This window comes from Macrotis lagotis, chromosome 6, assembly GCF_037893015.1.
Source record: "Macrotis lagotis isolate mMagLag1 chromosome 6, bilby.v1.9.chrom.fasta, whole genome shotgun sequence".
Taxonomy (NCBI): Eukaryota; Metazoa; Chordata; class Mammalia; order Peramelemorphia; family Peramelidae; genus Macrotis; species Macrotis lagotis.
In genome coordinates, this window is record NC_133663.1 from 220,185,919 (window position 1) to 220,202,272 (window position 16,354).

At 35.1% G+C, this 16,354-nt stretch overlaps 1 protein-coding gene across 10 annotated transcripts in view; it reads left to right on the plus strand.

The window, feature by feature from the left end:
- Positions 1–15,779, plus strand: part of ADGRG2 (adhesion G protein-coupled receptor G2) — a 163,333-nt gene extending 147,554 nt beyond the window's left edge. For all 10 annotated transcript variants that reach the window (XM_074192322.1, XM_074192316.1, XM_074192313.1 and 7 more), the window contains 5 exons: positions 2,040–2,139; positions 2,680–2,963; positions 9,908–10,009; positions 12,667–12,819; positions 14,434–15,779. In XM_074192322.1, the coding sequence (XP_074048423.1) occupies positions 2,040–2,139; positions 2,680–2,963; positions 9,908–10,009; positions 12,667–12,819; positions 14,434–14,618 (824 nt within the window). In that variant the 3' untranslated portion in view covers positions 14,619–15,779. The remainder of the gene's footprint in view (positions 1–2,039; positions 2,140–2,679; positions 2,964–9,907; positions 10,010–12,666; positions 12,820–14,433) is intronic.
- Positions 15,780–16,354: the final 575 nt, after the last annotated feature.

Here is a 16,354-nt window from a genome sequence, read left to right on the forward strand (position 1 = left end):
GTGAACTAAGAATTACAAAAATAAGAGGAGGCTGGTTTTCAAAGAAATAGAGGAATTAGAGGCCAAATTTCCAAAATTCACTGGATTGTGGACAAAGCAAGGGATCCAGAGAGCCAACTGCTTCTGCTTTATTGACTACACAAAAGTCTTTGAATGTGTGGATCACAACAAAAATGTGGCAAATACTCAATGAACAAGAGTTAGAATCAAACATGGAACAACTGGTTTAAGATTGGAAAAGGAGTAGGACATGACTGGGTATTGCCACCTTATTTTTTAACATATACAGAATACATCAGGAGAGATGTCATACTGGATGAATCAGAAGCTTGCAATTAAAACTCAAGAAGGTTGCCAGGAAAATTATCAACAGTCTCAGATATGTAGATGATGCCACTCTAATGACAGAAAACTAAGAGGAATTAAACTATGTTATGAGGGTGGAAGATTAGAGCATAAAAGCTAGCTTAGCATCAAAAAAATTAGGTTCTTAGCATTTGGTCCCAACATCTCTTGGCAAAAAGAGGGAGAAGAAATGGAAACAGTGTCAGATTTTATTTTCTTGGGTTCAAAGCAGAAAATAACTGTTGAATTGAAATTAAAAGACTCTTGCTCCTTGGAAGGAGCAAGACAAATTTTATGACAAATTTTAACAGTAAAAGTTCAAGGAGTCAAAGCTTTGACTTTTCCAGAAACAATATATGGCTGAGAGAATTGGACTGAGTCAGACTTCATAAAATCAATGCTTTCTAATTATGGTGCTGGAAAAGACTTTTGAGAGTCTTCTTAGACAACAAGGAATTGTTGAACTCCTTAGACAACAAGGAGTTCAAATAGGTCAATACTTAAAGAAATTAATTCAGACTATTTATTGAATGGTCAAATATAGAAGCTGAAGCTTAAATAAATAATTTGACCACATAATGAGAAGCCAGAACTCATTGGAAAAGGTTCTGAAGTTGTGAAAAGAAAAAAATTGGGGGGACTACAGAGGATAGTGTCATGGAAACAATGAACATGAACCTGAACATACTTTGAGAGATGTGGAAAATAGAAGGTCCTGGTTTTTTTGTGGTCAGTGGAATCATGAATAGTAAGACATGACAATGATTGAGAAACAGTATGGAGATAATAATACTTATGACACCAGTCTTCCAGAGCTGCTATTAGGAAGATACTTTTGGGAACCCTAATGCACTAAGATATATGAATTATATTTGGCATGATCTCAATTGACCCTCACAAAATTCCTCTGAGTTAGAGAGGGCAAGAATTATCATTTCCATTTTACATATAAGTAGAATGAAGTTCAGAGTGGTTTAAATGACTTGCCCAGTGTCTTATAGTTCACTAAGTAAGACTGAAATGATCAGAACCAAACTAGAATTCAGATCTTTCTTTTAATACACTATAGTTAATATAGCCTTTTTCTTCCAAGTCTTCTCTCCTCTGAGTTAAATATCCACCACTCATAATCTTTATATTCCTGTCATAGTTTCAAGAGCTTTCTCTAACTTGATCATTCCAGTTAGCTGTGTGATTTTATTTTTTTGGGTGAAAAATAGTCTTTTTTTTCTAAGTCTCATCTATTTGGAGTAGAGGGTAGGAGACGTAAATAAGGAGTCATTGTTATCCTTACATTAATCCTAATCTTAGTCTTTACAAAAGTGTATAAAACCAGATTTCTTTAGTCAAGAGCAAAATGTATCATCATGTTCTTTTTTTCTAAAATATATCTCACTTAGATAATGTGGTGTATCTATCATACAAAATACAAATGACTTCCTATTGCTAATCAGGTCAGGTTCTGCATAGTTCATTTGGGACCCCTGGCTGTATCATTATAAAATTTCTTTTTGGTTGTTGCCACCAACTTCTATATTGTATATGCATCATATCTATCTTACCTTCTGGTATTATGAACTTTGACCCTTCTTCCTGTTAGTCCTCAGAAATAAATATTGTGTAATGTTATCTGATTTTCTTTGTATTTTGATGTATTAGAACACTATGTAACATTTTTTCCCTCAATCTTCCAGGTGTGCCAGCTGTAATTATAGCCATTGTCCTGGCTATATCACCCAATAACTATGGACTTGGTTCTTATGGAATATTCCCCAGTGGTTCACCTGATGAATTGTAAGCACAAATCTTCCAGAAGGATTGTTGTTGTTTGATGGAAAATTGATTTTTCAGGAAAAATTGCATGATGAAATCAATATATTAGCACAGGCTCTCTTTCTAATAAACAATGGTTAAATTTATAATAACTTTTTTTGGTCAGAACTGTAATAAAGCAAGCCAGTTGGAAATTCCACTTGATTTCTGAAATATAAGAAAATAAAAGGAAGAATTTTGAGGATATTTACATAAGCTTTTAAAAAGAGAAATTATATGAAATTAATAATAGCAGATGAAAATATAGTATTCATTATGGCATTTTTATGGGTGAATTCATGAAGGTTGCAGTTCAAAAAACTCCAACCAATCACTTTCATAATTTCCTTTTCTATACAGATGCAAATTCTACTTGAAATTTTAAAGGAAGGAATAATGAATAGTGATTTATACTGTTTTTCTTCTTTCATGGCAGATACATATATAGATCTTTTTATAGAGTAATTATGCTTCTTTGTCAAATGATACCATCTTTATCTTGTTCCTTTTCTTCCATTTTAGCTGTTGGATCAACAATAGTGTTGTATTTTACATTACTGTGGTAGGATATTTCTGTGTAATATTCCTGTTGAATGTCAGCATGTTCATTGTAGTACTGGTGCAACTTTGTCGCATTAAAAAAAAGAAGCAACTTGGTGCCCAAAGGAAAACAAGCATTCAGGATCTTCGAAGTGTTGCTGGTCTGACTTTTCTGCTGGGGATTACTTGGGGATTTGCCTTTTTTGCCTGGGGACCAGTTAATCTCTTGTTCATGTACCTCTTTGCCATGTTTAATACTTTACAAGGTAAGGTTTTTTCATTTTTAGATAATCTAAAGGACATCTAATTGACTATACAAGCAAATATATAGAAATAATTTTTGATTGATTCTTGAAATGAGAAGTGCTATGCAAAGTGTGTTATTCAATAGATAAAAGCATATTAATAGGGGGTGGTTAGGTGGCGAAGTGGATAGAGCATCTGCCCTGGAGTCAGGAGTACCTGAGTTCAAATCTGGCCTCAGACACTTAATAAGCACCTAGCTGTGTGGCCTTGGGTAAATCACTTAACCCCATTGCCTTGCAAAAAAAAGCCTAAAAAAACCTCAATTAAGAGCATATTAATTAAAAGAGAGATATGCCTTTGAGAAGAGTACTTTGTGGTCCTCCTTATTAGAGTAAAGATGATTTCTAGAGTCATGAAATTATTTTTGGCTGGCATAATACTGCAGGATTTCATCCAGAAGGCCAAAACAGGGCTATATGCCTGAGAATATGCTGACTCACTGTATGAACCTTTACGCAATAACCCTTCCATCTCTTCTCTGATTTCAAATGAAAGAAAATCCACAACAGGTCAAGGGAGTGTCAGAATATAACTGTAATACTATGTCACAGTTGCACAGTATCAATTTCTAGCAGCACAAACACTTGGTGAGTATTTAGTTGTATAAGGTATATACATATGCTGTGTATAAGGTATATACACAGCATAAGGTACTGTGATAAGCATTTTGGGATACCAAAAGTTAAAGGAAACCAACACAGAATTTCTAAAAGCAGCTATCAATTGGATAATGAGGTATGATATTCCTACCAACATCACTACTTTGCCCAACCCTCTAAAAGAATGAAAATCAGAGAACAGTCATCCAGGGTAGGAGAGTAAAACAAAAACAAAACCTAAAGGTAATTCCAGAGTCAACCTGTTCCTGGAGTTTTGTGTCATGTGTACTACCTAGTCATACTGAATATTTATTTTAATTCATACTAGTTTGTACAAGTTTTGGCTTGTGTGTGTCTGTGTGTGTGTGTGTGTTTGTGTCTGTGTGTGTGTGTGTGTGTGTGTGTGTGTGTGTGTGTGTGTGTGAGAGAGAGAGAGAGAGAGAGAGAGAGAGAGAGAGAGAGAGAGAGAAGTTAAAGTAAAATTTGAGGTTGTGGTCACTGATTGGAAATATTTGAAAGGTAGACAAATTTATCTTAGATGTATGTTCCTATTCTGGGTTAATCCTAGAAAAGTAAACCACTGGAATAATGAGATGATGAGCTGGAAAGATAAGTTCTTATGAAATTGACCTTTAAATAATCACTCCTCATTTTAAAATTAAGCATAGCTATATCCATGCACTCTAAAAATTGTAATTGTAATCTTTAAAAAGAAAATTTCAGATTTATGAAGATCCCTGTTGTTTAAAAACTATCCATCATTGAATAACCTCATCAAGTTTTGTAATGATTACTCCATACTTTGGCAGTAGAGAGCATGGAAGCTGGCACTTTAGAATTATAGCAATAGTAATACTTTGTCTCTGGATTCACTTTGCAATTATCCTTTTTCTGAAGTATTGCTTTTTAACTTTGATTGTACTCTCATCTGCTTTCCTCATCTCATTCATCTATTGCTTTTGTCTCCAAAAATGTCATTTTGTAGTTCCACTTATTTCAAAGCAACAAATCATTCTTACTGTTTTCCAAGAAATCCCAACCTGAGATTAATTTAATTGTACATTATGGCTCTCTGCTCTTATTTTGTTCAGCTTGGAAAGCATCAGGTATGCCTGTGGGTTACATGAAGTCTCTGTTTTAACTTACAATATTTAGAATGAGGTAAATGGGATATCTGGCAAATTACTTCCATAAATCATCTCCTACGAATTATATTCAAATTTTTGAATTATATTCGAGTTCAAATCAATTATTATGATATATTAGTTTCTAATTTGAATGATATGATAAATTGTTGCATTATAACATTATAGTAGTAATTTATCATTCAACAAGCATTTATTAAGTACATGATATATTCAGGCAATATGCTAGGTTCTGGGAATACAAAGATAAATATGAACCTTGGTTAAGAAAAGGTGATCTTTGGGGAAAATGGGAGAATCCGGGAAAGACTTGCATAGGAAATGGTCTCTGAAAGTATTTTTAAAGGAAACTTGGGAATCTAAGAAGTGGAAATGAGGAAGGTATGTATGTAGTACACAATGGACAGCATGAATAAGGCACAGAGATAGAAGATAGAAATGCTATGTTTGAGACAAGAAGGCTAGATTGACTAGAGTGAGCAGTACATGATGTCATGCATAATAAAGTTGGAAAACTAGTTTGGCACAAAGGAACGTTAAAATGCTAATTAGAGTAGTCATCTAGAGGTAAAATTCAGCAACTCTATTATGAAGAAAAATGACAACACAATTTCTGTTTTAGGTATAACACCTTTGTAGCTGTGTGGAGGATAGGCTAGAGAGAGGAGAGATTTAAAATATAATAAAGAGGCTAAAACAATAATAGTCCAGGAAAAGGGTAATGGGAACATGAAGTTGAGCAGTGGCTAAATGAGTCTAGAGAATGGTGAAGATATGAGTACCATTGTGGAGTATGTTATAAATGAATGAAAAGAAAAACCTACTAGAATGAGAGAAAATTGTACATTTTATTCACGAATTTTGCAAGATACACTTTACAAGGTATGGGTACCTCACACCTAGGCATGAGGCCTGAATTAGTCTTGGAACATCAGGTAATTTATGGTCTTCAGAAACTCTTTCCCCTTCCTCTTGGAAGTTCATAGGCTTTCAGAGTTTGAGTTATAATCTAAGAGGTCCACCCATTCCATCATATGCCCCTAATTTTATCCCCCCACACATCATATGACACATGATATGCTAAAGAACTCCAATTGTCACAGGGGGTGTGTGGGTTAATATTCAATTACTTCATTGAACAAACTCAGTTGCATTAGGTCAAGATCTTTAGGTCACTCTTGACAGATTGAGAACCAGTTTGGGGTTTGCTATCCCTGGAATGGGATTAGGAAAACTATCCCAGTCTTGTGATTAACTGGGCCATTCCCCCTTTGTAATGGATTCCCTAAGGGCTCCCCTCCACACCCTATGAAGACCAACACTCTACATTTCTCACAACTCCCTCATTTTCTTTTTAATAACAACTTGGTCTTCATACTTCACCAGCAGTGTCTTCCTCAAATTAATTCACAATCTTCATCCTTGATAGGACTACTCACTTTCCCTATCAATATCTTTACCTCTTCCTTATTAGAGCCATACACTAGTACTAATTTGCTGATAAAATCTTGTACTATTTGAGTTATTAACTGGATCATACATGGGAGATGCACATGGCTAATAGGATTCTCCCACTTAGGGCCAATAGTAAGATACCCAGTAACTGTTTCCACCATGAACCAGTAAACCAATTCATCCAAGAGGTATTAAATGGCCTTGTCCAGGTTTGGACTGGAACATGTGCCAACATTCTAATATCTAATATCCCTAGTTATCTTCTTTACCACCTGCCCATTGTCATCTTTACCACCTTGCCCATTTGTCAGCTTGACAAATTCAGTTTGCCACAGCCTCTGCCTTCCTCAGCCAACAGGTAGTCTAGTACCAATCTATATTGAATACTGGCCTCTCTTGTTTGGTCAGCCAGCAAGTCCAAGGCCCTAGCTGTGTGACTGGTCATTTTTCCACTACAACTTGGAGTCTTATTAGTCTATTCAGGATATAAACTGGGGTTCCATAGCCCAACTCCCATCCTGTGCCCAGGTAGTAGGCCCTTAAGTCTAGATAACTCCCTGACCAACTCTTTGGACACCTGGGTCTAGGCAGTAGTCCTATAAATCCAATAATGTTCCTCTAGTGCTAGTTGGTTTCCAACAAATGGATAATACTGTTCTTCCTCTTTACTTCCAAGGGGCCCTATTAAATAGGCTATATAATCATCATGATAATAGGCAAATTTCCAAAGTTGCTGTGCCTCCTTCCACTGCAAGTTTTTATACCAAATGTCTTTAGAAAGATCTTCATGGCTCCAAAACTAATCAAACTAAATTTATGATTTTGTGCCATTGGATAAACCCCAAGAATAGCTAATATACCTAGTGATGTTCCTTAAATTATCTTTCTTGAAAATGGCCATTTCAGCACTTTTCTTGCAAGCCCATACTAACTCATAATCAGTTTCCCTTAACAAATGCTCCAGTTTGCACATCTTTACATGGGATCCATGTGCCATCATTAATCTCACATAAGTCTGAGGCCACCTACCTCTTAAATTGTATAGTCCAGAATATATGTACCCTGCTTCTGGACATGTCCAGACATTTGCTGCTCCCCAGGCAATATCCTGGCCAGTCAGTTATAAACAATAGTCACCCTGAACTGACTCAGTCACATGCTACTGATATCTCTCTCCTCTGGATCAGAATCCTGTGCCACAGTGCACCTCTGACCAGGGACTGAGAATCTAGGCCAGACCCAGGGGTACCCAAGACCAATTCTCAAACTGCTGTGAACTATGGCAAATCCAACAGCCACACCAAAAGACTGGGAATTGACTTCTGCCAGCTAGACTCTCCTCCTACCTTTAATAACACCCTGTTGTCTAAATCAGAGATAGTACTCACTCCCTAGATAGGCTATATAGACTCATGTAGATATAATAATGCCACCCAATAATCTCACTCTTTTTCTCTCAATGGAGAACATTTTTACCCTATCCCCCTCCTTTCCATAAGGAGAAGGGCATAAGTAGGGGTGTCGCACTTACAGAGTCAAGGGAAAATTACAGATAAACAATGTACACATAGGTGAGAGATGGTGGTGATAACTGCTCCAGTGCCTTATCTCTCCTCTCTCCTCTCCTCTCCTCTCCCCTCCTCTCCTCTCCCCTCCCCTCCCCTCCCCTCCTCCTCTCCCCTCCCCTCCCCTCCCCTCCCCTCCTCTCCCCTCCTCTCCCCTCCCCTCCCCTCCTCTCCCCTTCCCTCCCCTCCCCTCCCCTCCCCTCCCCTCCCCTCCTCTCCTCTCCCCTCCCCTCCCCTCCCCTCCCCTCCTCTCCTCTCCCCTCTTCTCCTCTATTCTCCCCTCCCCTCCCCAACTCTCCCCTCCTCTCCCCTCCCCTCCCCTCCCCTCCCCTCCCCTCCCCTCCCCTCCTCTCCTCTCTTCTCTTCTCCCTTGGAGGCACCAAATGTCCTTCAGAATCTTCTGAATTTGTTCCAAAAAAGTCCTCCCCAGCTCTGGTGACTCCATGAGACCTTGTCTTTTGGTAGAGAAACTGCTTCACATCTTACTCAGATCAAAACACATGCTTCCATCACTAAACAATGAGATTCTGGAGCTTATTACAATTTACATTTTGCCTTATTGCCATATTGACACACATAGTTCACTTTTAAACACAAACTTCCATTAATATTTTACTACATGAGCAAACTTGAATCAATGTGATCATTCTCATTGGGAGTTTGCTCCATACACAATACATTCAACAGTCATCTTTGTTCTAAGAATGCCCAACATCTGGCTTAAAATAAAACAATTTAACCCTTTACTCTCATTACAACAACGACTCAAACATCCTTAACCAAAATGAATTTTTTCCCAAATATTCCCATATTTTCCTTTTCATGGTATACATATCTAACTCATACTCTTTTCCTTAAAACTAGAACTTGAAACTGTAATTATCCTAAGAATTTCCCATTCTTCTTACCTAAATATCCCTTCTAACACAAAAATTAAGGAAACCTAATTCCTATCTTAGCATGTAGTTGATAGCAGGTGCTAGATCTAGACACCTAACTCATCTCTGGCTACCTAAAACATTTCCAGGACTTTACAGGAAAGATCTCTAGGTCACTCTTGAAAAGTCAAGAACCAGTTTGGGGTTTGCTATCCCTGGAATGGGATTAGGAAAACTCTCTCAGTCTTGTGATTGGCTGTACCATCCCCCCTTTGTAATGGATTCCCTAAGGGCTCCCCTCCACACCCTGTGAAGAACAACACCCTACATTCCTCACAAGTAGGGACAAGAGTTGAGAACTGATTGGATATGTAGGGTGAAGGAGTTCCAAGGTTGTGAATCTGGATGACTGGAAGGATGATGGTGCCCTCATGAATGGATAGAGTTCTGTTTTGGTCATGTTAAGTTTTAGGTGCCTCTAGATAAGCCTCTATTAGAAATATCTAATAGTTATAAATGTAAGACTGGGATTCAAGAAGGCACAGAATAAAGCAACTTGTGGAAAAAAATAATGAAATAAAATATTTATATTGATTGAAACCAGGAGATGTAAATTAATGCAGTAGAAAGAACCCTGGATATGGAATCAGAAGATTTAAATTTAAGATCATTGTAACCTTGGGCAAATCATCAAATCCCTCTAAACTGAAATTTCCTCATTTATAAAATAAAGGATTTCAATTAGATATCCCTTAAAGGTTCCCTCCCAACTCTAAATTCATGATCTTTTATTCTATGACTTGTATACCATTCAAGACACCCAACTTCCTAGCAAGTAAGAACAGATATGAACCTCAGGAGGAACAAACCTCCTACCTTAAAATCAATGTTTTGGAAACAAGTTAAGTTCACAGGAGAAAGAAAGGTTTTAACATGAGGAGAGAATATTTTTAAAAAGTATTATTCACTATAGAAAGAGACTCATTATGAGATTCCTTTATCTAGAAAGTTTCCAGAGTAATTTAAAATATTTAATTTTTAATTTATTTTTCTAGAATAATTTATTAAATTATATGATTGTCTAATAAATAGAATTATATTAAATATTAATAATACTTAGATGTCATTAATAATATTAAATACAATCCTGTAATTAGAATTCTAGGAATTAGCTGTAAAGATTTTGTGTCACCTTTCATCAGCATCCAACCCTACAAAAATGATAAAACCATTAAGATACTTTTCCTTTTTTCTTTTGTAAGGATTCTTCATATTCATCTTTTACTGTGTAGCAAAGGAAAATGTCCGTAAACAATGGAGACAATATCTTTGTTGTGGCAGATACAGGCTGGCAGAAAATTCTGGTAAAAATTCACAATTTATCATTATTACAACATTTGAAATGCTATTTCTTCTTCATGTAAGTTGTAGAATATCTACAGGTGTATTATATAGAGATTAAATATAAAGATATGAATGAAAAAAACATTTCCAAAAAAGGTCAGTGTATCTACAAAATGCCAAATCAGAGCTATCCAACCTTAGTTTTAAAAGTTTTTTATTGAAACAATAGACAATATGTTTTGAATTGCCATTTTATTGAGAATTCTGTGGTAGCTTGACTTCATTTATTAAAACATTTGGTAACCCTGCAGGTGGCCTGTATACCATAGTACTGCTAGCAGCATGGAGCCCCCTGCAGGCCACATTTTGGACAGCCCTATACTAAATGCAGCCTGCTGAAATTCAAAGGAAATCTTTACTCAAAAAATTTTTAAGTATTCAATTTTTTAAAATAAAATTTCAATTATATTTGTTAATATTTCAACGGTCCAGTAGTCTAATAGTCCATTCTAATATATTTATTAAAAGACCCATGTCAACTTGGAAGTATTGGTAGAATGCTCCAGAAATCTATGCTGTTTATCATGTTTATAAAATAGCTGTATAAAGATAGAGATGACCTCTTATTAGATTTGCAGGTAACAGTAGTTAATGGAGCTGTCAGCAATCAAAATTCAAAAAAGATCTTGGCAGGTAAAAAATAGTAGACTAAACTTAAAATAGGAAATTTTGTAAAGGTCTTTTAAAAAATTATTTATTTAGGCAATGGGGTTAAGTGACTTGCCCAAGGTCACACAGCTAGGCAATTATTAAGTGTCTGAGGCCAAATTTGAACTCAGGTCCTCCTGACTCCAGGATCAGTGCTCTATCCATTGTACCACCTAGCTGTGCCCAAGAAAGGTCTTTTAATATGATCACAGATTTGGGGCTGAAAGGGACATCGAAGATCATATAGCCTAGCCCTCTCATTTCATCAGTGGGAAAAAACTGAGATAACTATAAAACCCTACATTTGGGTTCCAAAGCTCAACTTCAGAAGTGCCCCTGTTGGAATGATGAAAAGACAATTTGTTTGAAAAGATCTAGGGATGTTAGTGGGACTCATATTCAATGTAAATCAAAAATGATAGGGCGACCACAAAAGCAAATGCAATTTATCAGCATTAAGAAAGGTGAAGTGTCCAGAAATAAGGAGGTAATCATTTTCCTGTGCTACAGAACACTTCTGAAGTATTATTTTGTTTCTCAGTACAACATTGTAAGACAGACATTATTAGTTAAAAAAGGGTCCAGAGGAGGGCAAAGCACCTCATGAAGATCAACTGGGTAACTGGGACATTTGCCTAGAGAAGACTCAAGAGAGAGATAAGATAGTTATTCCCAAAAATTTAAAGACTGTTGTAGAAAGGATCCCATCTAGTGAGAATGCATGACTAAGAGCAATGCAAAGAAGCAAATTTAGTTGACGCTTCCTAACAATCAGAGTTAAAAGAGTGATGGATTGATTCAGATGTGAGTTTTCCCTCATTGGAAGTCTTTAAGCAAATTCCATATGACCATTTGTTGAAAGTATTATAGAGTGAAGTCTTATTTAAGTAAGGGTTAAAATTGATCTCCTTTGAGATACCTGCCAACTTTGAAATTTTTTGAGTCTGTGAAATGGAGTTCAAAATCAATTGTTATTTTTATATCCTATTAAATTGATGAGATTTTCCCATGAAAAACTGTTTTAAGTTATTTTCTTAACTTCTTAAAGTTAAAAAATAAGAAATTAACTTCATTGCTCATAATGCATATTGTAGATACTTTTTATATTTTAGATTGGGCAGTTCTATTAATCAATTTGTAGATGAGCAAACCAATTTCTGTATGCAGTTCTTAGCATATTTTGAATTATTTTAATTTCTATTTTTTGAATAAATAACTAATAATATTCAGAGGAACTGGGTTCTAATCCCAGCTTTCCCTTTTACTAACATTGTGATTTGGGGAAAGTAATTTCAACTTTAGGGGCCTCTCTATCCTAATCAGCAAAATGAAGACAATAATACACAATCACCATAGAATTTTTGTGAGAACAGTATTTTGTAAACTTTATTTTGCTGTGAAAGTAACAATTAATAATAATAAACTGTAAAATGAAAGGTTAAATAATCTCTAAGGCCCATTCCAACTCTACAATCCTATAATCCTATGAATTTGTTTATCCAGCATCTGGCTCAGATTTATTTTCAATGAGAAAGCTGAGAAATAGAAAATAATGATATTTTTGAGGTATTTTAGATAAATATTATAGTTTGTGATATTTTATGAAATACAGAAAACTGTGGCCAAAAAAAATCAGAATGCAGTACAAAGTCCAATAAAGCTCAGTGTCCAAATAGTTCTGACTAATCACCACATGGTCATTTCATTTAGTACCTTGTAATCATCATGGCAGCCAAACTGACCAGACAAGTCAAAGGCATTATGACTAAGTTCATAAGCCACTTTTGAAGACAGAATCAGTAAATTTTGGTTTACTCACTGAGCAATAAGGTCTTGAAATATGTCAATCCTTTGTAAACTCTTGGAGTGTGATAGTAGTTTCTAGATTTCATTATCTCTCATATACTTGTCCCTTGCATTTTTGCTTCAACAAACTGCACTATTTTCTGTAATGCTTATTCTGCTATAGACTGGAGTAGAACTGCTACTAATGGTATAAAGAAGCAGATTGTAAACCAAGGAGTGTCCAGTTCTTCAAATTCCTTACAATCAAACAGTAACTCCATTAATTCTACCACCCTGCTAGTGAATAATGATTGCTCAGTACACGCAAATGGGAATGGTATGTATAACTCCATTAAATATTTCTTGAGCTAATTTTAATGTATTTTTCAGGTAGATCTATCCTCTTGTGACATCATTTCTAATCCCAGAGCATAATTACATATGACTTGTTCATTAACATATTTACCAATTATAAAAGAGAAATAGTCATCCAATTTGATTCATGTTAATGTACAGTAACTAATTTTCAAAAGAATATCCACTTCTCTTTTGAATAGTTACACAATACAGTTTCTTAATGGAGTATCATCTTTAAATTCCATTGATTGTGCATTTTCAAAACCATATTGTAAATCTCAATTATACCTTACACCAATTCCTCTGAAATCTTAACTAGACACTTCCTCTGTGCTTTACCCTTGCTATTCTATTATTTATCTTATTGACTAATCCTTTCTTTTGATATTGATTTTTTTAGCCAATGTTCAGTTGCATGATACAAAAATATAATACATAGCCTTTTGTATTATCAACAGATTTTAGTTGCTATGCTCTGTAAGCCCTTTCTGAAAATTGTATCAGATATATCCACCTATTTTTTCCTTTACAAAAGGGGGCTGTTCTTTACTTATATAAGTCTTATAGTTGATATCTTTATGTGTTTGGCTTCTTAATATTTCTATTATTAAATTACAAATAACTGCAATGTCCTTCACTATTAATTATTAAAATGACTTTTCTTCTAACGCTTTTCATCACCCTTCATGATTTATTGAGTACAGCTTGTGAGTGGTTAGTTTGTCTGCCTCAGGTTTCCCAAAGTCAGCAAATCTTACTGTTGCCATAATGGGTACAGATCCTGAAAAAATATAAAAAGTTCAGTTCCTTTTAGAGATGGAATTAATATCAATTCTTTTATAGTTTCATACTTTTTGAAGTGAGAATCTTCCTCATTTCCTGTGAATAACAGTGACAAGAATAATTAGTTTGTACTGAGCTAATAAGTACTGAGTAAAATAAAAAAAAATATCAATTTAATCTGGGGTCATAAAAAAATTCAGGTCCAAAGAGGAGGGGAGTCATAGGTGTGCAATGAGTTCACCCACAATGTAAGCAACAGGGAATGTTAAAAAGAATTCCAGATACAATAGGACTCACCTATATTCCTTGCTGCTAAGATATTGAGACTAGTGGATTGAATTCAGTAGTTCTAAACTTACAACAAGCTTAATCAGATGGTGAGACCTTGGAAGTGAAATGCTATTAGGCTGACTAAGGAGGGTTAATCCAACACAGGTCAGCAAAGCTGAGAGGAGTTTCCTTGCTGATCAGAATTGAGATGAGACTCGTAAGTGGTGGCTATACTTCTAGCCAAGAGGAGACATAAAAATCCAGGCTTAATAAAAAAAAGCAGAGGAATAACTAAGGAGGTTGAATTAATGAGAAGACTGGACTGAATGGATTGGATTTTCCAATCCAAACCACATCTAGTATCCTTTTCAGTTCTAAAAAATTCTCTGCTCCCAAAATGAAACATAACTATGTCTTCCAATTAGTAAGGAAGCACCTTCTCTGTATAATCCACATGGTAGGAAGGAATGGGATGTTCTCAATTTTAAGTAAATGATTCCTTTTGCTAATTCATGAAGTGAATCTGCTAATCTTTCTCTAGGAAATGCTTCTACTGAAAGGAATGGTGTCTCCTTCAGTGTCCAGAATGGTGATGTATGCCTGCATTATTTCTCAGGAAAACAACACGGATTTAATGAGAAGGAAGATCCTTGTAATAGCAAGAACCGAATCTCTCTCAGAAGGACTTCAAAGAGGGGGAGCCTTCACTTTGTTGAGCAAATGTGATTTAAAACAAATTCCCAACATGGTTCTGGGTAATGGAAGAATATCACAGTCTTAACTTTTATACAATGTGAGGACTTAAAGCTGTTTTATTTAGTGCTCTATATCCTTGGGCAGAACAGATCCAGGACCAGCAAGGACTGGGGGAAGTGAAAAAAAAACTTTAAAGTTCTGTTAAGAGAAGATTCATCCGGGGACGGCTAGGTGGCACAGTATAGAGAAACGGCCCTGATGTCAGTAGTACCCGAGTTCAAATCCGACCTCAGATACTTAATAATTGCCGAGCTCTGTGCCCTTGGGCAAGCCACTTAACTCCATTGCCTAGCAAAAACCTAAAAAAAAAAGAAAAAAAAGAAGGTTCATCAGAAACTGCATTGAGCTCATTTTTGTTTGCAGTCTGGGACACAAGAATACTTTTCAAAGAGAGTTGGTTTTTAGCATTAAAAAAATACAATAATACTAACTAAATATTCTTAGTACCACCAATGTAAAACCCGTAACCAAAAACAATGTAGACAGTGCTCATTGCCTATGCCATCATAATATTCAACCGCTATTAATTACAATTTTTGTGAGGTTAGTTCTTCTAAATTTTATATATAAAATGCCACAAACTATTATCATTTTCTTCTACTTTAAAAACATATCTATTTATTTCCTACAATATACATTTTTTCACTTATATGGAATAATTGATGGTGTTATTTTATTCTAAGTTCTAACTTAGAAAATGCTACCTGATTTAGTGAACTCCCAAACTCTTCTCTTTATTAGTTTAGAGATTATACATGTGAAATGCAGTAGTTTACATGGGCCAATATGTAAATATTTGTCTAAACTGAATTGCATAAATAGGCCTTGAACTAGTTCTTGGTTGTGATTCTAAGATCTAAATTCTGAGACCTGATTCTTGTTCTCTGAAGTCTCATTTAAAAGTTTGGTCAGAGAAAGGAAAAGATGCACAATGCAGATCACTTAATGGAACAATTCTAATCATTGAGCAACCTCAGTCATTCACTGCCATTCATTACTTTTGAATAAAATGCATAGAATTATATATAATTACTATTTCTTCAGAGCAAGGTAACTGCATGGTACAAAGTTGACTTTTAATATGGTTAAGCTCTGGTGTACTCTGAGCTATAATTAAAAAACATAAATATATATGTATATATATGTATTATATATAAATAATAGGGGGCATGTCACATCTCAAAAACATTTGTACATTGACAAAGATAATCATGAGCTTGAAAGTGGGAGAATATCCTACAATATTCCTATGAATATCAAACCTTAATTTTTTACATAACAGATGGATTTGCCTTTGCTTCCCACTTCTTGATTATTTCCTAGATTATGTTTTTAATGGGAGCTATATAAAGTCTTTAGTGAGCCCTACTCTCTTACCCCCATAGAATCTATTTTATAGATTCACAATCCTTATAAAAGTGAATGTGAGACCACAGGACAAACAATAATGATAATATGATGTAGTTCTGTGAATACTCTACTTGGCTAATTGTGTTTGCACTGTTTCTTTATATGGTTTATTTAATTCTTTTCTATTTATATTTTAAAATGTTGAAACTAGAAAAATGAATTTCAGGTTAATTTCATGAAATTTTAATAACTTTCATACCGAAAATGTATTTGCAATCCATTTGTTTAAAAAGAAAGTTGCATAAGTACAACAAAATAGCAGTAAATATCTGAGTATAGAAAATATTAATTAATAA